The sequence below is a fragment of the Rattus rattus genome, chromosome 2 (genome assembly GCF_011064425.1).
Source record: "Rattus rattus isolate New Zealand chromosome 2, Rrattus_CSIRO_v1, whole genome shotgun sequence".
In the NCBI taxonomy this organism is placed as follows: Eukaryota; Metazoa; Chordata; class Mammalia; order Rodentia; family Muridae; genus Rattus; species Rattus rattus.
Window position 1 is genome coordinate 132,125,513 of NC_046155.1, and position 26,645 is coordinate 132,152,157.

The window sequence follows — 26,645 nt, forward strand, 5'->3', positions numbered from 1 at the left end:
GATGGTTTCTCTGTGTGGTCATCTGCACTTGGAATAAACAACCGCTCCTTCTGTAACACAACAGCACGGGGATCTCCCGAGCGGACAGCCAAGGCTTGCTGACATTGGAGGAGGGGGACGTGCCAGGACTCCTGCCTGCCAAGAACTCCAGTTGTATTTTGGAACCTGATGACCTCCACACGGCGTTTCCAAGGAACTGCAGTAAACAGTACTACAGAGAAGCCTTTGCATCCCTTGGTCAGTGTGCTTCTACGACAAGACACTTTTATTACTAAGGAAGATGCTTTGGGTCTGCAGTGTGTGTGTGTGTGTGTGTGTGTGTGTGTGTGTGTGTGTGAGAGAGAGAGAGAGAGAGAGAGAGAGAGAGAGAGAGAGAGAGAGAGACTGGGGAAAAGAGAGGTGGGAACAGGCAGAAGAAACAGAGGTGAGGGCTCAGGCTTCCGGCATTTCCCCACTCCTTGGAAATATTAGCTGAAAAGGGGAGGAAATGTTGCTTCTATATACTCTTTGGGATCCCAAAAATACCCTTCTGCGCTAACGGACTCCACACAAGCATATCTAAAAGCTAAAGGGCTGCGGGGGACACTGAATGCTGAACTCAAGGCTGGCAGTTGGTGACAGTGAACAGAAACAAGGAGGGAAATGACCCAGGAGCCTGAACCAGGAGCTGGAAGGTCCAAGCTGGCCGTGTAGGAAACTCTCATACCAGACATCGGAATGAGTGGTGAAGACGCCATCTTTGAGGGACTCGGGAGACATCCAGCGCACAGGCAGCAAGCCCTTTCCGCCTTTCCGGTAGTAGTCCGTCTCGTAGATGTCTCGTGTCATACCAAAATCTGGAGGGAAGACGCACAGTGACTTAGCTAGATCAGGTCTTGGGGCAGCAGCCAAGGTGCCCTGGCTGCCCCAGCACAGAGCCCTTGTCCTTTGCCCATGTTCACGGTGAGGCATGTTCTCCCTCCACTTGGAGAAGGCTTTATAACTTCATAAGGCAGAAACAGAAAGACAAGATCAGCCACTTCACAGGCAAATACAAGACATCTCTGGTCTTAGTAATTTATAATCTGGCTCCTTTAAGAAACTAAGTCCCTTACTGCATTTAGAGTGAGAGGCAGTTTGCGAACCATCGAGTACCATTATTTTTCAAGAAAGGATACACTGCCCGGAGCCAGGATGAGTGTCATGCAGTTTTAAAGCTCGATCAAAATACATGGGAGGATGTGGACCACATCCACTTGGTGGCGGGTCTCTACTACTGAGGAAAAAGGCCTTTTCCCACTTCGTAGGGGAGAACATGCTCGGAGTGAGAATTACAAAGATAAAAGTACACAGTGAGCGGCTGAGATGCTCTTTCCCAGGCTCCTGGAGCTATTACCCAACACCCTTTCCCAACACAATACTCATCTTTGAAAATGTCTTCCATTTTCCGAGTCTCCTGAAGCTGTCACATCATCATGGTGGACAGCAGGCTTGCCTTTTTATAATCTCACATTATTATGTCTTCATCCATGTTTGATTTTCCACTCAACCACACCACCCTTTTCTCACACAAACGCTTCCATTCTCCTTCCAAGGAGGTAAGAGCTGCTCTACCTTTAAAATGTCCCTTCCTATCTCTAAGTGGTGCCACCAAGAGGTGAGGTACAAAAGGGCAGAGCAAACCTAACAGAGAATGAAGCTGCATGGATGTTAACACAACACGATTGACTTGCGCCGAGTCTGAGCTACCGGCTGCCTCCGGCGAACTGACTCAGGGTGTGTAATCCCTGAGACGGGGGCACTGGGGGACACTGAGGAACTGGGAACGCGCCTGAAGCGGGGAAAAGGAAGCGTTCAAGACTCTGAATTAATCCAGAGACATGCAAACGAGAGGATCCGCTTTGACTTGCATAAGAGGGAAATGCTAGAAAACAATCTCTCTACCTAAATGCAAAAGAAAAATAGAACACCCCCCTCCTTCCTAAACAGGCACGCAGAACTTAACTCTAAAAGGAAAAAATCATAATTATAATAGAAAATATCCTCATAAATGCGCCACGTGGTTAGACGGGAAAAATATAATCCTTGCTGATTTGGATTTAAAATGGCAAAAAGCACACACACACAAAAAGCACTTCTTTCTAACTGTAATGCAAAGCGGGACAAAAGCAGCAGCTTCACCGAGTTCCTGGCTGCATTGGGAAGGGTGCGCGGGAGGGCAGGATGAGGACACGGACACGGGCATGGGTTTGCTGGGTAAGCACTCCAGCTCTGTCCTAGGACCGCTCTCATTTCACAGGTGGGAAAGATGGCGGCACCAGGACGGATGGCACCTGCCCCAGGCCACTCAGGTGCACAGTGGCTTCCTCTGAGGAGTGAAACCTGGGTCCCCACATATAAGGGAGAGAGATGGGAGGCAAGAAGGACCACAAAGGCTGGTAAGATGATGTCTTTTAGGGGTTGGGGATTTAGCTCAGTGGTAGAGCGCTTGCCTAGCAAGCACAAGGCCCTGGGTTCGGTCCCCAACTCCAGGGGGCGGGGGGGAGATGATGTCTCTTATCTAGAAACTCTGGGGCAGGGTATCCTCTTGAGGGCTGCCCAGCAAGCCTCAGGTGTCCAAACAGAAGTATGCAAACCCAGAGGCAGACATGCTGGGGGGATCTTGAGTAACTCCAGAGACTGACAACTACTCTGCATGCTAACACCCTGAACTCGGGCAATCAATGAAAATGAAGACAGAGAGCCATACTTTCGATATCTCTTTAGGGCTGATACCCATTGCTTATGAAGAGGCCAGAATGGCTCACGCAAAAAATCGCTGCTAGGGTTTAGGCAAGCAGAACATCTCTAGAACACATGCTCAAGAGGTGGTCAAAGGTTAGTGAGTGGTTCTGCTACACTTGTTGTCCTTCTGCTCGTTCTCAGGAAGAACACTCGGCATGCTTCTGAACTGCTGGCCTATCCCAGTAGGAAGGTAAAGGCCTCATAAATGCGGGATGGTTTTCTTAGCAACCCTGTTACTACCTTTTTTTTTTTTTTTTTTTTTGAAGTAAAAGGCAAAGCCAACAGACAAGCTGAAAGGCTGGGAAAGTTTCTAGCCAGTGACCAGAAATGCAGCCCAATCAGTGTTTTAGGATCACAATGCGTTGGTAGTAAGCAACAAGGCAGGTTGAGCCGCTACGGTCATGGCAGGAAGAGCGACGCAGGACGGAAAGGTCAAGCGCTTGGAGCTACCATCGATGGATGAAGCTCAGTGGCGGAGTGCTTCACTAGCATGCATAAGGCCCTGGGTTCCATCGCTGGTAGCAGGAGAGGAGGAGAGAACTTTGGGCCAACCAGTCCCTAGGTGTGAAATGCAGTCAATGGTGACGGTGACCTTCCCTCTCCTGTGGACGGACATGCCCACCTCATCACCACTGTTGCACTACACAGGGGTTTCCCCAAAGGGGCACCTTGCCTCTTAGAACCCCATGGGCCTATTGAGGGACAATGTTCTTTGTAAGCTGAGAAACTCGAGGGGTGGCTTGGATGGTGATTTTTTTTTTCCCTCAAGTCAAAATCACTTGAGGAAGCAAGTTGCCCTGATTATGTCTGTAACAACCTGTAACTTTCTACATGGGAAGCACCTATCTGGACTACCATGCTCAGGTGCTCGCAGGGTTACACCGGGAACAGATAATCACACTGACATACATCTTTGCATTCAAGGGCAAGCCATTGTTCCCCTGGGGCAATGCCCCTGTCTCTTCAGCGGCAGACTGGTGACTGCAAAGTCCCTAAAGCGCCCGTGAATTTAGTTTAGTTTGTGTCCAGTCCGGAAAGCAAAGGACACACCTCCAATTTTGACTGTGAAATCTTCAGCTACCATGCAGTTCCGAGCAGCCAGGTCTCTGTGGACGAACTTGTTGGCATTGAGGTAGGCCATGCCATCTGCAATCTCTCCAGCCATCTGGATCATCTTGCTTAAGCTCGGAGGAATTAGGACTAGATTGTTCTGCTGCAGATTAGAAACAAAAGAAAAACATGAGCAACTGAGACTCCGCCCCCCCTCAACCCACCCGTAGGGCTTATTCTAGGAGTTGTAAATCCACGTTTATTTAATGTGAGTACCACAGGTCACCTGTGGGAAGTTATGACTTGCTCAGAAGATGTATCATTGCTGACATCACCTGCTTGTACTAAAACCGTGCACAGCTAGAGGAAACACCGACTAGCATTCCGTGGGACCAGCCCTACCTTTTCCCACCCCTGCTCCCATGTATGCATTGCATGGATGTCAGTTAGGTTGGGAGTGAGCTACCTTCTACCTATTTACTGAGGCAGGCAGGGTGCTCCAATCAAACCCAAAGCTGGTCAATAGTTTGCTCTGGGGATCCCAACATCCTTCCGAGGCTGGAATCAGAGGTGTGCTGCTGTACCAGCCCAATATTTCCAGGGTTTCCGAGGACCTGAACTCTGGTCCTGCTGCCCGGGGTTGGGGTAGGGGAAGCTTTTACCAGCGAGTTACCCCCCCCCTTCTCCCCGGTCCAGTATTTTCTATTTGGAGCCAGACAAAAATTGTTTAAAGTTAATGAACAAGTTTAGGCATCAAGTGTTCTCAGCTCCAGCTAGTTTCCTCCTTCTTTGGCTCCTGCCATCACAAAGTGTGAGGAAGAGGAAGGACGGAGCGCCTGTATGAAGGCCACACGGGACAGGCGCACTTCCTAAATGGATTACCACGAGCTCTGTTTCCCGTGTAAGCTGCCAGGACTTATTAATCTTCGTTCCCTTCCTCTAAGGTACAACGACGTGAAGACTAATGCTTCCATCTTGGATTACTGCTTCCTATGGGCACTGAGGACAACCCAAGTTCAGGTGGAGTTCACCTTGGAAAGGACTAAGGTCACCGTCCAGCAACAAGGACAGATATCATGTCTAAAGAGGAGGGCAAGGTGATGCCTTTGGCACTGAGAGCAACTAACCTATGAAGCGGTAATTTGATTTTGACGAAGTAAAATAAAACATATGTCTAAGAGGCTGATGAGAACGGCTTAGCGGGTACAAGTACCCACGGTCAAGATGGAGGGACCTATGTTCACATCCCACGACAGGGATGGTAAAAGATGAAAACCAACTCCCTCAGGGTAGGCACACACATGCACATGCACAAACGCACACACGCCACACACACACAAACGTGAAAGGTTCCCAAAGCTCCTTGTCACCCTACTCACATGTGCAAAACCGATCATGACCCCACAGTTGTGACACTGGCTAGGCTAGCTTGTGTGTCAGTACCAATACATTAAATTATGCCTCAGTTTCCCTCACTGCAAAGCTTCTCATGCCATGCTATGAAGCCGTCTCATTTCCTAGGTCCCATCCACACAGCTTCCTAATGTGTCTCGAGTCACAGGAGCACATGACAAGGCTCGGAGATCACACTATTTGGGCCATTCTACACAGGACCCATGTACTCTGACCACGTTAAACACTTAAGAGAATTCTGGCTCTCACCCAGGGTTGCTAAGTTCTCACCAGACGCCAGAATCGAGGAGCCAGGCAACAGCTCCCCTCCCACCCCAGCATATCCAGTAAACCTCTCTACACTCGGCGCAGACCTAGCTGAGCTCATTTACATATTTAACCATTTTTACTTTGATTCAGGGTCTCTTACTATAATCCAGGGGATGTTCTCAGAGGACGTGCCATCGTGTAGAGGAAGCCTGAATCACCATTTCTTTTACAAGGGTGCTTCCCCCGTCCCACTGTCTTTTAGTATCGTTAGGGTCTTAAATACGCATGGCAAACTAGGACGCCTGCAGTTCAGGGGACGCGTACTTAGGCTCATTGGCACACACTGGAGTATGAGTGCTGCGTAAGTAAGTGTTCCACAAAGAGCTGTCACTCACCGTGTGAAAAACAATCAACAAAAGGGACTTAATTATGTGCAGAAGAGGGCTGGGTTGACATTTTGACAGTTCATGATATTATGTTGTCATTCTTTCCTTCATCTCAAGGGAGCAGGCATCTTTAATTCTGTTAGAGCCCCTTGAGACAGCACACATCCATATACTTACCTAAGTAAATAAGCAAACCGAAACGAGGGAGAGGGAGAACACACTGAAGGTAGGGAATATGCACTGACCCTGGGGTATATACAGTGAAGCTGGGGTATATACAGTGAAGCTGGGGTATATACACTGACGCTGGGGTATATGCACTGATGCTGGGGTATATACAGTGAAGCTGGGGTATATACACTGACGCTGGGGTATATGCACTGATGCTGGGGTATATGCACTGACACTGGGGTATATACAGTGAAGCTGGGGTATATGCACTGATGCTGGGGTATATATAGTGAAGCTGGGGTATATACACCGAAGCTGGGGTATGTGCACTGAATACTTGAATATATAATACTGAATTACTTGAGACTTTAGTAATCCAGCCTGTCTCTTTAAATTTAATTAAAATTTTATTTTATGTATATGGGTATTTTGCCTGCGTGTTTGTTTGTACACTATGGGCACAACTGATGCCCATGGAGGCCAGAAGAACTGTGAATACAGACAGTTGTGAGCTTCCATGTGGGTGCTGGGAATCCAACCGGGGTTCTCTGGAAGAGCTGAGCCATGTCTACATCCCTTTCTCTCTCTACTCGACCGCACTGTGGCTCAGAGGCCTCTTACTGTTGCCTAAGGACTGGAGGTAAGGATGGCAGAAAAAGCCCCGAGACCACAGTTACAGGTTTACTCTGCACATCAACTACGAGTGGAAGGTGGGACGCACACCTGGTGCTAGGAGGTGGCTTAAGGGACCACTCTCCAGTCACCTATGTGAGCACGCTTTTCTCCTTTTGTAGACCCGAAACCACTGGGCCAGGCTGAGGCTCCACCAGGAACCTGGGACCGATGTTGGGAGAAACAGGCAGAGCTCTGTGTATCAGTGTGTACTCGGCCCTGTGGCTCTCCTGAAACCCCAAAAACACATGCTAAGTAAAAATTACACACGGACACTTGTAAACAGGTACTCAGAACTAAAATGAAGGAACCGTCACTTGGGAGATGATTAAACTGTGGGAGAAAAGAAAAGAAAAGAAAAGCTTACACAGAGAATGGGAGCAAAACCAGAACAGGCCAGAGAAGAGGACGTTCCCCTTATGGTGAATGTAGATGGACAAGCTGCTTAGCCACAGGCAGCAAAGCCAGGGCCGAAGAGAGAACATCAGAACCACCGAGGCGGCCCCATAAAAGGCAGTTGGTCCTGGCAATATTTCCCAACACGTCTATCAGTTAACTCTTAGTAAGGGCGTAGAAATCAGACTTACGCCCGGTAGTTGTGGTGCACGCCTTTAATGCCAGCGCCTGGGAGGCAGAGGCAAGTGAATCTCTGTGAGTTCGAGGCCAGCTTGGTCTACAAAGTGAGTTCCAGGACAGCCAGGGCTGCACAGAAAAACCTGTCTTGAAAAACAGAACAAACAAACAAACAAAACCCAGAAACAGTAACAACAAAAAGGAAATCAGACTCACATATGCTAAAAAGCTGGCTGTGGGCTAATATAGTGGCTAATAAAAAAATTACACAGGACCTGCTCAGGTTTACATTTTGAAAATTTCACCAGACTAAGCAGAATTACGCAGCTGGGATGCTTATTACTTGAAAGCCCAAGTAGGGCACTGGCGTATTATCCAGCCTGAAAAGTAGGTTCGGAGTTTGGGAAGCGTCTGAAGCAATGTCAGGGCAAGGGAAGAGCAATGTGTGCCGTCAAGGTAAGGATAGTATGCTCACAAGTACACGTGTGTGTGTGTGTGTGTGTGTGTCTGTGTGTGTGTGTGTCTGTGTGTGTGTGTCTGTGTGTAAAATGGGCTCCTGAGGAAGCAGCTGTCTTGTGCACAGCCTGGGTGGGGGAGTCACTCTGGCCGAGGTCAAGGACCCTGACAGCCTAAAGAGTGACCTTTACTGAAAAGGTTACCAGCCACAGACGTGACCCTGAGGTAAATAAAGAAGGGGCACAGCCTGAGGACCATGACAAGAGAAAATGTATGCTAGGCAGTCAAGCGTACTGGGAAGTTGGCAGGGGAGGCCAGCCCAGGTTGGTGGGAAGGGTTGGCCATGACGTGCTATGGCAGCTGGAGTTGTGGTAGGCTGTAGGCAGGGGTAGAGGGAATGCAGAAACAAGAACACAGAGGTGCTGGACGGGGTGAGATGCAGAGACGGACAAGAGCTTCCGAAGATTCCAGCCTGCCTACAGTTGGACAACCTTGTACCGAGGGAACCCAGATCGAGCGTAAAGCAAGGCACTCGGGGCTGAGCAGCCGACGGATTTGAAGACATGTTTCCTACAAGCCAGCACCTTCATGAAAGGGAGTGGGACGGGCACAAAACTGACCTCCACTTCTGGCCTTAGAGACCGGAGATAACTTTTGAGATCGCCACGTGTCATTAGTTCCATGATGACCAGGGTGGGCTGGCCTTGGGATACTACACCCAGCAACCGGACCTGAGGGATGAAGAAGAGAAGGACTCAGAGGGAGGGCATCCCACACGACGACCTACGCCTCCTGGAGCTGTGCAGTGCTGGGGCCCATGGCTAGGAGTGGAGTTCTGGTGAGAGGGTGAGGCTTCCGCCTCATGGGTCTGTGGGCGGCAGGAACGCAACAGGAGACTGCCCACTGGGAAGAGGGCAAGGAACCGATCCTGCAGCTGGCCAAGCACACAGAGGGTGGCTCCAGGGATGCTCTCCGCCCGTGTCTGATCTTGGCTCCTTAGCTGCTGTCTTACCACATGGTGACAGTTGAACTCCTTCATCACTGAGGCCTCGTTGAGAAACTCGATTCTCTCACGCATACTTGCAGCCTCATTCACCGTCTTGATGGCCACTCTGGTTTCAGGCTCGTCCTTGACCACGCCCTTGGCCACTCCTTCATAGACCATCCCGAAGGACCCTTGTCCCAGCTCCCGGTTCATGGTGATCTTCTCCCGAGCTACCTCCCACTCATCAGGCACGTACACTAGGAACAGACAGGATGGAAATGGCCCTTAGACTGAGAATACAAGATGCTGCTCCCCCAAACCCACAGACGAGAGTATCACGGCACAATACAGTCCAGCACAGGCACTCGGTCTCCGAGCACTCCATGACACGTGAGGGTAGCTGTAGTAGCTAAGAACCAGGAGGAAACCACGAAACCTAAGATAGGAAAACCGAACCGAACAGAACCGAACCAAACAGTGGTTTTATTTCTTCCCTTGGCAAAACTCCAACACCCCCGCCCCCCCAAAAAAGGCAAATTAACCCTAAGAGACAAAGAAATTCCCATCTTCCTCAAGGAATGAAAATGTCTGTCAGAAAGATCGAGCCATGGCAGGGAATGGAGATTGGAAGGGAAAGGACCAGAGTGTGTGTCAGAAGATCTAATCTCCTCCTTCCCGGATGAACCCAGAGGTGAGAAACATCCTCTGCACAGCCTGTGTGCTAGCTAACGGGTCACCTAGTCCCATCGAGGGCTTTCTGAGCACTTGAAGAGAAGCTGCTCCAACTGACATGTGCGGTAAGTAAGGCATACGTTGTACTTTCATAGACTCGCTTAAAACAAGTAAAAAAGATAACTTTAAAAAGGTTTTAAAATTCATGCATGCATGTGAAAATCTGTGCATGCATGTGTGTGTGTGTACACGCGCACGCCATCTGTGTCTAAGTGCCTGGGAAATCCAGAAGACAGTGTTAGCTTCTCTGGACCTAGAGTTACAGGAGGTTGGAGGCCTCTTCACAGAAGTGCTGGGAACTGAACTCTAGAAGTTCTCTAGAAGGGCAGCAAATGTCCTCAACTACCAGGCTACTTTTCCAGCCTTGTATTCCAAAGGCTTGGTTAAAACTAAGTTTAAAAAGATAGCTTTTATATTAAAACTGACTGCTGGATGTTGTAGGTTAAATGAAAATTGTTACTGATTTATCTCATCAGCTTGTACACTTGAAAACATGGCTACAAGCTGGGTGTGGCAACAGGAGGCTGCAATCCTATCCCAGCCCTCCGGGCCTGGAGGTTAGAGACGGGGCTTGTTGACCTCTGGGCATATCGTGTTTCAGATCGTGTCAGCGACCAGTGCTGGATCAGACCTTATCCTTACTCCATGTACCTTACTCCACCCCCTTTCACAGTTGTGTCTGACAAACTCATTGTGGTTGAGATGGAGAGACTCAGTCAAAACTAAAGACAGAGACTCCAGAGAAAACTCCTCAGCCATCAAAAGCAATGCTAGAAAAGGAGAGGAGAGAGGGGGCCCGCAGAGTGCTAAGGCACGCTGTGTGTACTACAAGCACTGCCTTCCTGTATTCCTCTGTACAGCTGTTTAACTCTGGAAGCCGCAAAGAGGTTGGGTTCTGTGTAAGCCAGCCTGCGGAGAACCGAGATCTAGCAATGATGTAGACTGCCTGCCTTTCCCCTCTGAGAGGAGAGAGAACTCGCACGCTGATGAAGGAAAAAGCAGGCTGGGAGATGAAACCTACAGTTCAAATCCAAGATGATTCGAGGTGTCCTGCAGGCTGTAAAATGCAGTTTGATCCCCAGGCTGCTTTGTTTTGTTTTCCAAGTGATTTGACTTAGTGGAATACATACTGTTTTAAAACCACCAATTTTGTGAACGGGTATTTTCCCTGCACGCATCCGCGCTGCACGCACTTAGCGCCTGGGGAGGACAGAAGGCTGCACTCGGATCTGGGGGAACCGGAAACACACGTGGTTGTGAGCTGCCACATGGGTGTGAATGGCACGTGGGTTCTGGGAATCAAATCAGGGTCTTCTAGAAAAGCAGTCAGTGCATTTAACTGCTGAGCCACCTCTCTAGCCCCGGAAATGCACAGTCTTTAAAAATAAAAGCATTAAAAACCTAACACAAGAAACAAAACCAAACCCAGAGGATGGGGGCTGTGGCTTGGAGGCAGAACCCTTGCCTAACATGGGCGAGGCCTAGGACCGCCTTCCAGGGGATCTCTAGTGAGGCAAGTGAGCTCTGGGATTGAGGGGGACTCACTCGGTGGTGACCCCAGGACTTTGGCCTGCACTCTGTAACGTCAGGAACCTCCCTGACACAAACCTGAACAGAATTCCTTCTCATTTTTGGTTCCATTTTTGGTTCTGCTTGATCTGGTTTGAGAAAAAATAAACCAATGAACAGTTCTCGGAAGGAAGCAGAGGGAAGGAGGAGAGGGGCAAGCAAGAAAAACCGAACACAGGCTCCATCCCATAACATCAATGAGTACAGCGAGAACTGAAATGACATCAAACTCACACGTAAGATCTGGAAAAAGACTATCTGCTCCATTAGAACCACAACCCAACACAGTAACCCACAGCCCTGTCTAACGGAGGACGGCCAGCGGACACTGCAAGAAGGAAGTCCTAGCTCAGAGACAGGCCTGGGAGGGAAATCATGGCTGCGTTTGCCTTTATGCTTTTAGATGCTGAGCTGCAGCTGGAGGCGGGAGGCCACAAGCAGTTATCAATCGCCCCAGAGCTCAAGCCCTTAAGTGATGCCTTGAGAGACGGGTGTTTATTATAAATTTGGGATTAGGGAGCCCACCAACTTATATTTTGAAGAACGGAGCATACATCTTGCGGTGGTTTGAATAGGAGTGCCCCCACTCCCACCCCCAGAGGTTCACATATTTGAATGCTTGGTCATTAGGGAGTGGTGCTACCTGACAGGGATTAGGAAGTGTGGCCTTGTTGGAGGAGGGTGGGCTTTGGGGTTTCAAATGCTAAAGTGAGGCCTAGTATCTTGCTCTTCGCCTGCTGCCTGATCCAGATGTAGAACTCTTTAACTACTTTCCAGCGCCATGTCTGCCTGCATGGTACCATGCTTCCTGCCATGTCAGTATTGGATTAAACCTCTGAAACCTTACGTCGGCCCCTTTAAGCCAGCCCCTCTCTGTTTTTAAGTCTTGCTGCAGTCATGGTATCCCTTCACAGCAGCAGAACACTGACGAAGACACACACACTTATCTGTTTATTCGCTTACTTCTAATGGCTGATTTGGGGAGAGGACTGCTCTAGCTTGTCATACTTGCCTTGAACTTGCTATGTAATCCAGGCTGGCCTTGAACTTCTGCCTCAATGTGCACAGTACTTGGATTATAGGTTTGTGGCTCCTGTGCACGTTTCTGTATTCCACGGCACATACGTGTCTGGTAATTTCTCAACTAGAATTCTGTTTTCCATAGGCCTCAGACAGCTGGTCTCCCTGCAGAGGAGGCTAAGCTTTGCTTAGGAGAGCATAGGAGACAAGGTCTTTAAAATACCTCTCGGTAAGGATGGGGGCCACTGTCTCCATTTATTATCTCTAGGGATCCAGGCTGGCTTTTAATGAGAATTAACTACGTGGCTTGCCGCAGAAACACGGAGTTAAGGCCCATCACATCCATTCCTTGGGAGGTCCCCGAAGTTAATGCCCTCAACCCTCTTTCTAAATTCAATCCAGCTGCCGACTTCAGCCAGACCTCAGCTTCACCAGCCGGAGCTGTTCATAAACTGCATACAATGTTATCAGTGCTTTCCTGTAGGGGATTCTCAGTGCACTCTGGGCAACAGCGACATGCAGATTAACTCTGGGAGAAAGAAGTTCTTAAAGCACCTTTGGAGATGAAATGTCACTTTGTAGCAATTCGAGGAAAAATGGCTTCTGCTGCCCGTGCTTGTCAAAAGGCCAAATAAACCAAGTGCAGATGAGGTGACAGTGTTCTCACCTGTTGACCTGGATAGTGACAAGTTTGTTCTTGCTTTTTTTTTTTCTTTTTTCTTTTTCGGAGCTGGGGACCGAACCCAGGGCCTTGTGCTTGCTAGGCAAGCGCTCTACCACTGAGCTAAATCCCCAACCCCTTCTTGCTTTGTTTTAAAGGGGGTTGGGGAGACTATTTCTCTGGCTTCTCTCTTTTTTTTTTTTTTCCTCTTTTACGAAAGCAATTATTGACCTGGACACGATGGCTGCATGGTTCTGGCTGATTAGGAAACTGAGGTAAGGTGCCTGGATCACCTGAGGCCAGGAGTTTGAGGCTAGCCTCTATAATACGGTAGGGCCTTTATAGTAAGGCTCTGCCTCAAAAAAGACAAAAAAAGTTCTTTGTATAAACAATGCACATCTAGTTTCTTGATTTTCCTCGTTTGCCTTCTTGTTTGTTTTGGTGGTGCGAGGGCAGAACCCAGGTTCTGGAACACAGTAGGCAAGTGCTCTACCACTAAACTACATATCCAAACCCGCTTCGTTTGTCTTGTTAAAGGAGAAAGATATTCTCCGTGAGTAGCTATACTTTCAAGTACGGTGCATACCCTTCTAGTGTATTCTCTAGGCTTAATGGGCACAAACATATGCACAAATGCCTATTTAAAAAAATAACTCCGTGAGACCTTTTGTAAACAGAAATAACATCATTATTTACACCTGATTCAAATTCAGAAGAGGCTGTTTTTGATTGACCTTACTATAAACATAATCCGGTTATGAATGATTAAAGAAACCATAGTAAAGCCAAACGTACTTACATGCTACTTTTAAATTACAAAGCGCCTCTCTGTTTTCCCATTTGAACAGGGAAATCAGTCAGAATAATCCTATTTCTTATCTGGGGCACATCTACTTACACTTCTGCAGCAAGGAAACATTTCTCCTGAAGAAACTCCTGTACTGCACAGACCCCCTCTAGCCGGATCCCCTGTGTAGCCCAGAAACCTCACAGTTTTCCAAACATCACACCACGGGGATTCGCAACAAAGGCTGGAGACACCCCTTGTCCTGACCTCTCAGGGCTCAGAACAAGTCCTTCTCAGAGATTCTTTTCTTGCCTGCATCTAGGCAGGAGAAAGCTACAAAGGGCTAATTGAGGAGAGGAACCCTCCCCAAGTTACTTAAAAGGTCTGAAATTATACATAAGCAAGCACTAGGTAAAAAAACAAGAGACCGGGCTGGAGAGATGGCTCAGCGGTTAAGAGCACTGACTGCTTTTCCAGAGGTCCTGAGTTCAAATCCCAGCAACCACATGGTGGCTCATAACCATCTGTCATGGGATCTGATGCCCTCTTCTGGTGTATCTGAAGACAGCTACAGTGTACTTATATATAATAAATAAAATAAATCTTTAAAAAAAAACAAAACAAAACAAAACAAAAAAAAACAAGAGACCAGTGGGTACAACACAGGTTCTAAGTCAGAACTTCTGAGCCATTTAATTAAATGACTTTCATTAGTTCCTGCCAAAGGGGATGTAAATAGGTGGACAGGTAATATGACCCTAGTCAGGGCAGAAGAGCAGACGGATTCCAAGAGCACACAGAGCTATGTCACCCTTACTGGTCAGGGAACAATTGGAGCCCCACCCGAGTTGACACCCACTCAGGATGCCCGGCTGGCTTCAGCCATCCTCTGACTGGATGACGGTTATTAGAAATGCTTCTGTCACTCTGGCGTAACATTTCCAGCAGCTAACTGAACTGATTAGCAGCCTGGCCATCGGCATCTCCAGAGTCTGGTTTTTACTGGGGCATCTGAGAGTCCCAAAGTCACTGCGTGCTAAAGATGTCATTAAAGACAAAAAGAAAGTGCTACTAAAGGCAGATCACAGAAGAAAGGTACTTCAGAATTACACAGCGCTTTTCTCCAATCAGCTCCCGACAGCTCCCATCCATATTCCCACATGTTGGCCAGGACCCTTACCATCAGCTGCGCTGAAATACTCGGGGTTCACAGAGGCATACAGCACCCCATTGCCCAACCTGCTGTTATTTCTGCCAAAAAAAGATGAGATTCAGGTTAGCACACCCTGTCTCTATACATTTCTGCAAATACTTTTTTTTCTTTTCTCACAAATTATCTTGAGCAAGGGATGGAAACCATGCTCACTCTAACGGGATCCCTTGTCTGCACTGATTCAGGCCCTGGTGCAGCAGCAGATACCTGAGGACGAGGAGTCTTTCCACTTTTGCCCTGGCCTCAGATTAGAGCTTTTAAAGAAACATTTGTTTCTTTGCTTCACTGGAAATAACAAGGCTCACTCCATGGGAGGCCACACTGGCACGCTTGGAGAAGCTCTTACAAGGCAGCAATCTGTGCGCTAGGACAGCCAGAAAGCAGGGGACGGGCACAGAGAAAGAAGCAGCCCCCTTTCCTGCTGTTAATCATTAGGCAATGTCCTTTTTTCCCCCCTCTGAAGGATGTCTGACTGGGAACCCTGGCTGTCCAGTCTGCATGGTATTTTCCTCCACAAATGATCTATGTTCAAGTTCAAATCATCAAACCGACTCGCTCCAGAGTCGGAGCTGCCTTCCGCCGGCCCAGACACTCACCTCTTTCTATGGAAGACATACAGCATGATTACCAGGCCCCCCACAATCAGCAGGATGGCAACCGGCAGAGCAATGATCAGATGCATGAAATTCTCATACGTCGCTGCAGAAACAAGGAAGAAACAGGAAGACGTCAGGCGTGAGGTGAATAACTGTCTCATTTCTGTCTATGGGAGAATGATATAAACCCGACTCTGGGGGTTGGGGATTTGGCTCAGCGGTAGAGCGCTTGACTAGCAACCGCAAGGCCCTGGGTTCGGTCCCTAGCCCAAAAAAAAAAAAAAAAAAAAAAAAAAAAAGCAGATAAACCCGACTCTGAAAAAGTCTTTACTCCCCCCATCACACAGCAGGAGTCTTCTAGTGTTAGGACTAGACCAGCAAACAAACTGAGCTGTTGGAGAAAGAGGTAAATCAGTACAGCCCGAAGTACGCGCTCCTTTAAAGTGCTGCATATTCCCAATATAGCGAGCGACCCTGAAGGCAAGTGCTTTCTGTGTGCTTAGCTGAGGTAGAATGAAAAGATTCTCATACACATCCCAGTTGCCCATGCTATGTTTATCTTTAAGGAAGTTCCACGGACGGCTTGCTCGCCGCCCCAGCACCCCAAAGCACTGGATGACACTTCTTGCCAATGTTGCTCTGAGTGTTCTTACACGTATGTAAATCCAACTCAAGTCTGAACTTGCTACCAGTACCCGGGGGGTAGGTACCACATGACGGGTACCAGGGGTTCAGGTCTGCACCTCTGAAAATTCTGCCAGATCCAAGAACCCAGCCTGTGGACAGGTGGGGTAACATGGATGTGCATTGGGCACAGGGGAAAGAGGAGATGGGGGGGAGGGATGCCCCTCACGAGAAGCCCTTTAGGGGTGCTCCCCTCAGGGAAACAGTTTCCCACACAGAGGAATGTCTTGCAGACGGTACTGAATGAAAACCCAGCTGAGCTAAGCGGTTTCCACTCCACTCTGCAGATTCAAAGGAGTCAGTGGCTCAGCAGGAAAGCCCATGAACCACAACACTGACCAGGATATCAAGACGTTCCTGAGAGTGTCACAGTGGCACTTACATTTTGGGGCAGCCAACAGCTGTGTAATTGGACTTAAGGCCTCAGCACTGGCAGGAAATTCTTGCCTGATAATGTATACCTAACCGATTATCTGTAACTGATGAGGTCATGGACCCTAGAGAAGAACCTGCTTGGCCCCTTTCCTAAAGCAGTCTACTTTCTAACTGCATCTGGGGACTCAAGCTTCTACCTACGGATAACTGAGGCGCTCAGGCCTCACCAGAGCATCTTCTTCCTATAGCAGATGGAGAGGATCCATGACTGGTCAAAACGCAGGGGACAGCTGACCATTGGGTACCCATTCCCAATTGACATACCCCATCACAGCAAAGCGGGTGGTGAGATTCTAGAGCCAGAGCACAGGGGTGTCTGCTGAGAGATGGTGCCTTTTACAAAAGATACCTGAGTACACGAAATCTCAACAACACGGTTACCTAAGCCTGCATAATGACAATACCGGTTGACATGATTACTCAAGCGTGGGAAATCTCTGAAGCCCCACCCTTAGATGAGAAGCCATCGGCAATCAATGGCTGCTGAGAGAAGGAGAATCGGTCGTTATCAGGCATAAGCTAGCTGATAGGGTCAGCCAATCCCAACTGGTCATCCCTAAACACATATATGTACAAGTAACACTAAATGAGCTTGGCAGGACATACGTGTGTGTGTGTGTGTGTATGTGTGTGTGTGTATGCATATGTGTATGTACGTATGCATGCATATATATATAATATACACACACACATATATATGTATTAATGTGTACATAAGTTGCTTACATGAATCTGAGAGAGGGGATATGGGAGAAGTTGGGAGAGAGAGGGGCCGGATGATGTAAATATACAGTACTCACATAAGCGATTCTAAAAGGCTAGAACTAAAACAATTAATAAGAAGCATCAGTGAACTCTTTCAAGGCAGCTTAGAAACTGATTAGATTTATGTACTGGGGAGATGGTGTGTACGAGGACACACTGGGGTCCTCTGGCACTGCCAAGTCTGGAGGAGTTAAGAGAATGTGTCATTCTCCCGTGGCAAGCTATTCACAGCTCCATTTAGACCTCAGGAAGAAATCCTTTTCTATAAGCAAGATCAGAGAGGTGCCCCAGCTTTCCCAGGGGTTGCACTGGTAACTGACAAGCCAAGGTCCAAAGTCAGAGCCTGGCTTTCCTGCAGCCCTGGCTCAGAACAGCCACGACCCAAGGACTGGGAGGCTGGATTCCACCCATGTGCCAGAAGGAATGGGTAAGACTCCGGTTAAAATGGGAAAACAAATATACAAACGAAAATGAGTGCCTGGAGAAAAGGAAGAGAAGGGCTGTGAGCCCTCACCTGAGTGCTTGACGGAATGAAGATCAGGGATTGAAATGGATCGAGGAATTTCCATGAAAGCACTTTGGATTTCAGGCTCAGAAGAAGTCTACCGTAACTCCTGGACACCCAAGTAGACATGTCTACAATAATGGGATGGCTTGTGAGTAAAGGGACTTGCTGTGTCACCCTGGCAACCTGTGTCAATCCCTGGAACCCAAGAACCAACTCTTCAAAGTTGTCCTCTAAACTCTGCATGTGTGCACACTGAGCACATGTCAACAATATATATAAAGACACCCTCCCCCAATGTCTCCTTGGAAAGGAGCTGGGGACTCCATGGGGACATGTTCATGAACCATGAGTCACTTGCTAATGGTTGGTCCATCTCTATTCTTATTCTTGAAATACTACAAAAGCCAAACTAGTTTTTCAAATTAAATTTATTTCCGAATCAAGCATTTTCCAAAATGGGTGGGGTTCAGCACCTTCCAATTCCTAAAAGTACTCATGTGTACCCCTGCCAGTGAGAAGCTCAGAGATTTCCTTTCCCCCAGGAGAGCTCTTAGTTCAGTGTTACTGATTCTACAGGTCAGGTTGTGCTGTGTTCTTTTTGAGTTTCACATTTCAACAGGGACACAGAGAAACTGGAACACATCCAGAAGAATAAAACTGCCAGTAAATTGCCTATGCAGTTGGCCTTCAAGAAAGGGCCGAAGGACCTGAGAATATTTAATTGGGAAAGGAGAAGTCTGAAGAGGAGTTTAATAGATTTCAAGCTCGAAGACTTCCTTAAAAAAATAGCGGGTGGTGCCGGGCTTTCCGCATCCCCCCTCTGAGGATCAGACACAAGAAAACCCGAACTAAACTGCAGCCTAAGAGTCTTGTCGGACATTGGGAAAATTTCCCAGAAGCAAAGAAAGCTAGCACGCAGCTTCAATCCCCCTGTGGGATGTGCCAACTTCCACTGGAGAAACCCCATCGGAGGGCCTCTTAAGATTCCCCAGTGGCATCCCAGTCTTCGATTTACAAAGGCAGCTACAGACATGCTCTCTCCTAAGAAAAGCCAGGCTCACTCAGCTTCGGAAGCCAACACCGCTACTTCAGAGAACACTACCGAATTTCTAGACTTAGTCTCCATACCCTGGGAATAAGGGAAAGGTAGGGAAGGAGCCCACAGAGAGTTGTGGAAACGGCAGTGTTGGCGTGGCAGCATGGCATACTACGGTTAAAGCTTAAATGTACCCCAAGGCCAGAGATGCTCAGGGCTTCGTTGCCAGCTGTGATGTCACTGGAAGTAGCAGCAACCTTAGGAGCTGGGCTCTGGAGGAAGGGAGTGAGGTCACGGGAAGGTAGGCAACCTTTGAGAGAACTGTGAAACCCGGGCGTCTTTCTGTCCTTTGGAAGTGACCAGCTCTGTTCCAACGTGTGCTTCCTGCTTCTGATGCTTTGTCTCAGCACAGTCTGAAGGCAATGGAACCAACGACAATGCCCTACAACCCCTGGAACTGTGGGGCCATCCCTCTAATTATCTGTGTGTTCTGTCACAACAGAGAGCTACTCTAACATCACAGTGGAGTGTTAACACGTAACTGATGAGACCAGGCTACCCGGAACAAATGAGAAAATTCAGATTGTACCTGACAGAACTATCCATCCCATCATTCCTAAAATCTACATCTAGGCACGGCAGCAGCAGACACACAGAATCCTAGCTTCCTGTTTATAGTTCTGTTTACCTCTGTCCTTTTACAGTCACTGAGGATTTTCAAACGTCATGCATATCTTTGAATACCTGGAACTGACTAGGTGGATTATCAGAGTATTAACCAACATAAAGTTATACCTAATTGTACCCCAGTCTCACCGTATACAACAGATTTTAAAGCATGTGTACATTAACCCCATCAGCATCAGCACTAACTCACACTGTTACCATTTCTGTGGTGACAACGCTCTTAGCAATACTCAAGAACGCTTTATTAACTATAGCCAGTGTGCTATACAGTCCGTCCTTTGAAATTTTCCTTCCATCTACCTAAAACTGTGTACCTTTTGAGCAACACCCCCTAAGTTTCGTTCCCCTGGTAACCTGCAGGACTCTCTCTGAGTTTCCCCTTTTAGACTTATTTCACATATACGGGAGGTCATGTGGTGTTTCTCTTTCTGTTCCTTCTGTTGACGGACGAGTATTCTGCTATGTACGTGTACCACATTCTTCACCCAGGTGTCTGCTGGAGGATATTTCCACTGTCTGTTTACTGTGGCGAGTGGGTTGGTAAACAAGCGAGTGTAGATTTCAACACAACTGACTTCGTTTCTTCTGGATGAGTACTCAGGACTGGGGGATTGCTGGATCTGTTGAGACCTTGTCTGAATCACGAATCCAGAAGAGACCAGTAGGGACATAGACACCAGGAAACAACAGTTCACCACAGCCAAGATTTTAGCCTCAAAGCTGGGCTGAGATCTTTGGGAGTGGGATGGGGGGTGCAAAAGAAATTCACATTTGGCCCTATTGTAATATTTGTTCATATATTACATGAACATGAAATAATCTAAAAAATTTGGTTTCTATTAAGACGTGTAAAAATTCACTGAGTACTATTTCAACAACAACACAAGAAAAAGGCTAAATTTTTGGGGTCAAACAAGTATGCAGCTCTTGCATTTAAAACTCTTCACAACACTGAGTTTTAAATCTGACATCACATGGAGCAGCCTAAGAATCCTATCTTCTCGGTGGTTTCCATGAAACATTACCCACTAGTGTCTGTTCGAATTAACGTGAGCAGTATCTCTCAGTGCATACTGGTGGGCAAAGAAGAGCACATCTGCTTTTCACCACTGGACACACGAGGGGAGAAGAATGACTCTGACGGGGATGCTTTCCTGCAGATTCCTGCCCTGGAGCAGCGTCACCGATGACCCCTGGGAAGATGTTGACTGCTGGATCAGCCTCACTGACCAGGCAGGAGACCAAATATTCAACTCGATGCTTTGCAAAACACCTGCACACACGAGCCACAGTGAGAGCAAGGGTATCTTCTGGGTCGCACGATCGTCTTCTAGTTTGTCACAGGATAAGGATCCAAGGCTCAGCATCTTCCCAGATTGAGATCTCAGATAACATCCTGGTTCCTTAGCGCGACCCCTTGGGAAAACTTCCTGGCTCGGGGATGTGCGTGTGTGTGTGTGTGTGTGTGTGTGTGGGTCTGTGTCTGTGTCTGTGTTGGTGGGGTGACGGTGGCACAGAGGTGTGTACATTAGTAGTAAATATCAAGTGTCTTCCTTTCTGGCTTGCTACCTCTACTGTCTAGACATGGCTTCTCACTGAAACCAGAGTTCACCAATGGGCTAGACTGGCTAGCTAGCATGCTACAAAACTTTTACTGTCAATTCCCTGAACACAGAGGTTACAGAGGCATACAACCATCCCCGGTTTTTATTTCAAGGACTTGAACTTAGATCTTTAAGCAGGCACTTTCCCTAATAAGTCACCTCCACAACCCGGTCAGCTCTGCTCTAACAGAAAACCAGAGAGCCTCGAAAGCTCATGGCTTTCGCGTTCTGGCCCAGCCAGTTTCTAAGCGTACCGTGCATCTCCCTCAGTAAGACTTACTTTTGGCTGGTACATAGAAGAACACAGGATCTGTCCATGACCCATTCCCAGAGAGGGAGGTAGCCTGAATCCGGGCCGTATAGTTCCCTGGGTTTAGACGGTTAAGTTTGGCCCCTCCGTACTTCCTGTACTCCTGTCTGGACACACATTCCCGCTGATCCTATGGAAATGTAAGGTAAGTGTTAATTTCCTACACGCATGAGTGAGATCTGACCTCTATCGACTCAAATCATTATGCTGTTACCTCTAGCTGCCTAACCTCTGCCTAACGATTGTCCAGGTTATCAATAGAAAGGAAGCAATCATATCATAAAGGTAGCCTTCAGGTCAGCCCAAGGAAAACTGTAATCAAGTATGTTGGTAATCGAACAGAACTCAAGAGGAATGAAAGGTCATCAAGACGTGTCTAGTCTGGGGCGCAAGGCCTATGTACAGTTTAACTGTTTGTAGGTGAAGTGCAGCCAGCTCCGAGCACCCAAGTTATTATTCAACAGAGATGGTGTTGCTGGGAAGAACCTTATCCTCACCTCCTCACCGACTGCCCACCTCTCTGCTGCCTGCTTAGAGGCCGGCAGACCACTGGCACGCTCTAGCATGTACTCTCAGCGCTGAAACACATGCAGTTGCAGGCCACGGTCCCCCTCTTACCTCAACTTGCGATCCGTATTTTATTTCATACATTAGAATCAATCCGTTGGGGTTCTCGGGTTCTGGCCACTTTAAAAAGATGGAGTTTTCGGGTCTTGGCTCCCAGGTCACTGGGCCAGGAATGTCATCTGCTCCTTCTGCATAATATAAACAAGCAGTCGAATTGGGTTTAGGTCCCCAGAAAGGATGCCAAATGGTACGCTAAGAAATACTCCCCCTCCCCCCCAATCCTTGTACATCTAGGACTCTGGACAGGGACCTCAGGGAGTTCTTCCCTGAGATGGCTGTAAGATTAGGGTCTGGAACTGCCTGGTGACCCATCATCTCAAGACGCCACAGTACCTCCTTCCTTTCTGACTGGAAAAACCTGTGGCCGAGTACAAGGGAACGCTCCTGAAAAACCCATGTAGTGTTCTCCAGGTCCACTTTCCTACCTAAAACAATAACCCTTCAAGCGGCCCTGAAGGAGGGCAGTGAGCTTCAGTGCGCTGAGCCTCCAGCCGTGGCACTGACACATTCTCTGCAGCCCACACCCTCACAGCCACTGCAGCTCCCACGCGGGAGGAAGGGCCAGTTACAAGGCTGGCCTCTGAGGCAGCTGTTCTGGCCATCCTCTCCTACAGCCGCTGCCGGCCTCACTTCTGGAACCGAGGAGGTGAATCAAAGCTGTTGTGTGACAGCGGGGAAAGGCCCTGGGAGATAAGCTGGTCTCTGTCTCTTCTTGGACTGGGAAGCCAAGACACAGGAGGCGAAGGGCTGCAGGTGAGTGCCAGAGCCAATCTCAGAAGCTCCTACTGCCCTGGTTCCCACCATGCTTTGCTCTCTCCCCTGCTTGACACCTCCTCCAGAAATGAGAAGTGTCAGTTCACCACGCTTCACGGACAGGGTGACAGGCAGTGTGTAACTGTAGGAGGAGACCCCTGGGCTGCTCCAGTTGACCCTGGGGACAAGGTCCCCTCTGCATCAAGGCAGCTACTTTATTTGGGACCTGGAGTGCCCCTCACAGGTCTGAGGTGTGCTAAGAAGGTCCTTGTGTACTCGGTCTCTAGCCCCTGGCACTACTGAGAGAAGGCAGACCCTTTAGGAGGTTGGGCTTCACTGAAAGAAGTCAGGTCACTGGGAAGCTGCCTTTCACCCCTCCTTTTCAAGGCTGCCATGAGGGGAATTAAGTTTCCCTTACTATCTACTGCTGACATGACGTGCTGTTTCACTACAAGCCCCAAAGCAGCGAGGCTAGTCTCTGTGGCCTGAAACTCCCGAAATACTGAGACCAAAGTAAACCTTTCCTCCTGGTCAGACGATGGCCTCAGGTCTTTCGTGACAGCGATGGAAAGCTAACTCGTTCAGCTGTGTACAGAAAGGCACGGGGGCGTGTGCAGGAGTGAGAGTCCTGAAGGGGGGGTTCACAAAGGCTTCCTATGGTAAGTCTGGGATGAGAGCCCACACTGGGAACACATTCTCTGTTTCTTGGGCACAACAAGGTTGTGGACCAATGAGCACACACTCGTAGGACTGAATCTAAGGGCTGTCAGCCTCCCCCCTCAGTCTGAGCTGGTGGTGGGGCTACCTGCCATACCTGCTGGCATGGTTCTTGCAAAGACAAAGTTGGAGGCGCTGCAGCCCAGCTTCTCAGCCTCGTGGTTGCAGCTGTGGATATCGATACGGTACAGAGTGAAAGGCCTGAGGTTGGAAATGACCGTCCTCTCCTTGTTATCCACTCTGCTCTCAAAGAAAGGGTATTCTGTCTCGAACTCTTCCGGGTCTGTGATATTGTAGGTGTCGGCTACCGTGGTGTTCCTGCTTCGGCTGGACATGGTGGTGTTAGCCACTTGCAGGACATCTCTCCGCCTCCTCTCAGGTCTGCAGGGAACACAAGGTCAGCCGCTAAGTTCTTTAGCTTTCTTTTGTCTTTTTCACGGCCAGGGTAGAAGTAATGGAAAAGGAACATCCTAGCCCTTGAACTAAAAGAAAGTATTCAGGCTTCCTTGGATGAGAACCAACAAATAACCAGGGGGATTTCCTTCCTCGTGACCCATCTTGTACTCTCTGTGGCACCCTTAGAGACGCAGGCACACGTGCACACACACATCGAGAACACTAGGAAACAATGTGTGGGCCATTCTTAGCCAGGCACTGTTCTGTTTTACCTGACAGTCCTACTTGGTCAGGCCTGATGACTGAACATTAAACAGGACAAACCAACCAGGCTCATAAGACTAGCCGGGAAAAGTGAGGTACCTTATAGCTAAGACACACAAGGCAGAAGGGACTAAAGTCCAACAGTGGTGGCTTCTTTGATCTTCTCTGAAATGGAAATGCCCTAGTTTAAGCAGTGAGCAAGTACCTGAATCCCAGGGCTTTCCCTGAGTAATAGGATCTCCTATTGATGATGCCCCCAGTCCCTAGTACGCATCGTGGTCTTGGAGGTCTATCAAACCGGCTTCGCTCCCTCCTTGGCAGCGACTGATACCTGTGGCCGCCTCCCAAGAGCCTGCTTGTGAGGGAGTTGACTTGTGTTGGCTTGAAAAACTACACAAAAATAACGGGAACAGGGGCTGGGGCTCCCTTTCCCTCTACAAACCTTAAAACTGGCTTCTAACATTCATAAAAACTGAAGAAAATATATATATATAATGGCAGACAAGCAGGCCTATGGGGTTGAAGCAGCCCTCAGGTGGTCTGCAGGTGAGCAGTAGGCGAGCTGGGTGCTGAGCTGCTGCTGGCACTGCTTGTGACTGGGCAAGGGGTGAGAGAACAGGCGGGATGCGCTCCGTCTGGTAAGAACGCGACAAGTCTAAGATGAAAGTCTGGAACTCAGCGGAGAGAACAGAAGTTCCCACACATGGGGCACCGTGGAAGCCATGCCTCAGGCCTGTGGATGTTCCCTAGGCCAACATCTGGAAGCGTGAGGTGGTCGGGGGAAAGGGTTGTATGCCCCGCAGTCTGCAGCAGAGGGATCTGCTATCAAAACCACAGTTCTCTGTTGGGTGCTAACACGCCAGTTCCCACTAAAAGCGTATAAACTGCCCATGTCGGGGCCGGTCACAAAAGTTAGGGCCAGGCATTTGTTTTCATAATGCTGGGGAAAGAAAAGTTAGGGAACGAGGGCACCATTCCACCATGCTCACACACACCCAGCAAACCAGTGACCCAGCAACAAACCACCGATCCCCCTGGAAGGAAAGATACAAGAAACCACACTTTTGGGGGGAAAGGGAGGCTAGGAACACGTTCAAAACGTTCTAATAAATGTCCCGTCTCCTGTTCAAAACCAGCACAACACAAACTATGTCTTCATGTAAGAAGTTGCCTGTGTTTGATATTGCAAAATGATACCGGTCCACTCCCAACAAACTTGGTGCTGAACAAGCAGACTAAGTAGTCTCCTTATTGATAAACACGGCTCTCCTCCAGATTATCTAGTCTACTGCTATTGGAAAAACTTGTACTTCTTACATATGAGAACGTTTTAGTGACAGAAACCAAGTGGCTTCAAAAATAAAGATGGCGGTCAACGAAAGCCATTATTTACTTAAAACACCAAGTTTAGGAAGTGACTTTATGAACAGTAGCCTCCGTTCTACAATAAACTTACAGGGCAAAGTCAGACAACGCAGAAGGACTAAATCTGACTCGTTTGCCTTCAGCCCCCAGATAAACTGTACCTAGAAGGACATGAAGGTAGGAATAGGTTTTAGGTGATTCAATTGTGTGATGACAGAGTTGCTCCTGTCATCCAGGGTGCTCCTTTACAGGGGCCTTGCGAGATCATGTATGGATGCCAGATTTGTGCCTTGGTAGGAAGTGAGAAGACAAACATAACCAAACTAAACCCAAACACCCAAACGGCCAGGTGTGGCGACACCCATCTGCATGTTGGGCTTCTTTTGGGACAGAGAGAGTCAGGCCGTGTGACTGAGTGAACACATTCAGCATGCAGGATCGGCTGAGAGGAAACTCTTTCAAACCCACAGTACAAGGCCTGCACAGTCCCATCTAGGTCAACCACAGTCCTGCTGCTCCATCACTTAGCCTTGGTGTTGCATAGCTGATGATAACAGCAGTCATGAAGTGATGTCATCTGGTTATAACTAAACGCTAGGGCCTTTCTGCTATGGCCTGGGCTCTCATGTTGGATTGTTGGATGTTTGGTCACTGGTGGGGTAGCTGCATGAAGAACCTTTAGAGAACGGGCCTGTTGGGGGAGATCCTGATGTCGCATGGGGAACTGTAATAAAGAGGGTTTAGTGCCTCTAAACGGCAGACATACGAACAAGATTAAGCTCTCGACTTCTGTCCAGCTTCCTGTCTGCCTTGCACTCTCTGCTGCCCCACAAGCACTTCTGCCACAGTGCTCTACCATGCACAAACTCAAGGACGCCTTCATCGGAGCAGAACCCATGCTGACTCCTCACTCTTCTATCTTTAAAACTGGCGAGCTATGCACACTACCAAGCACCAGGCAATTTGCTAGCAACAGTGAAGGAACTTCTAACATCCACTCACAGCCTAAACCTCTGGCAGTGCCTAGGAGAGCCCTGGATCTCGACTGACATCCAGTACAAGCGTGGTAATGGGAGGACCTCTGGCCTCCTTGGAACACTGCATACCTGGCCATTCTTGTGGCTACAGGAACTCTTACTAGCTGGGTGTTGGTTTGGGTGGAATGGTCCACATAGATAAGCCAATGAAGGGATGAGGG

General features: G+C 48.5%; 1 protein-coding gene across 1 annotated transcript in view; it reads right to left on the reverse strand.

The window, feature by feature from the left end:
- The window catches only part of LOC116891978 (insulin-like growth factor 1 receptor), a 65,803-nt gene that overhangs the window by 12,899 nt on the left and 26,259 nt on the right, over positions 1 to 26,645 (reverse strand). Inside the window, exons 9-17 of the mRNA XM_032893421.1 lie at positions 23,520 to 23,803; positions 21,944 to 22,080; positions 21,296 to 21,455; positions 15,297 to 15,399; positions 14,668 to 14,738; positions 8,746 to 8,975; positions 8,354 to 8,464; positions 3,814 to 3,973; positions 707 to 836 (exon numbers count right to left, since the gene is read on the reverse strand). Coding sequence (XP_032749312.1) covers positions 707 to 836; positions 3,814 to 3,973; positions 8,354 to 8,464; positions 8,746 to 8,975; positions 14,668 to 14,738; positions 15,297 to 15,399; positions 21,296 to 21,455; positions 21,944 to 22,080; positions 23,520 to 23,803 — 1,386 coding nt within the window. The remainder of the gene's footprint in view (positions 1 to 706; positions 837 to 3,813; positions 3,974 to 8,353; positions 8,465 to 8,745; positions 8,976 to 14,667; positions 14,739 to 15,296; positions 15,400 to 21,295; positions 21,456 to 21,943; positions 22,081 to 23,519; positions 23,804 to 26,645) is intronic.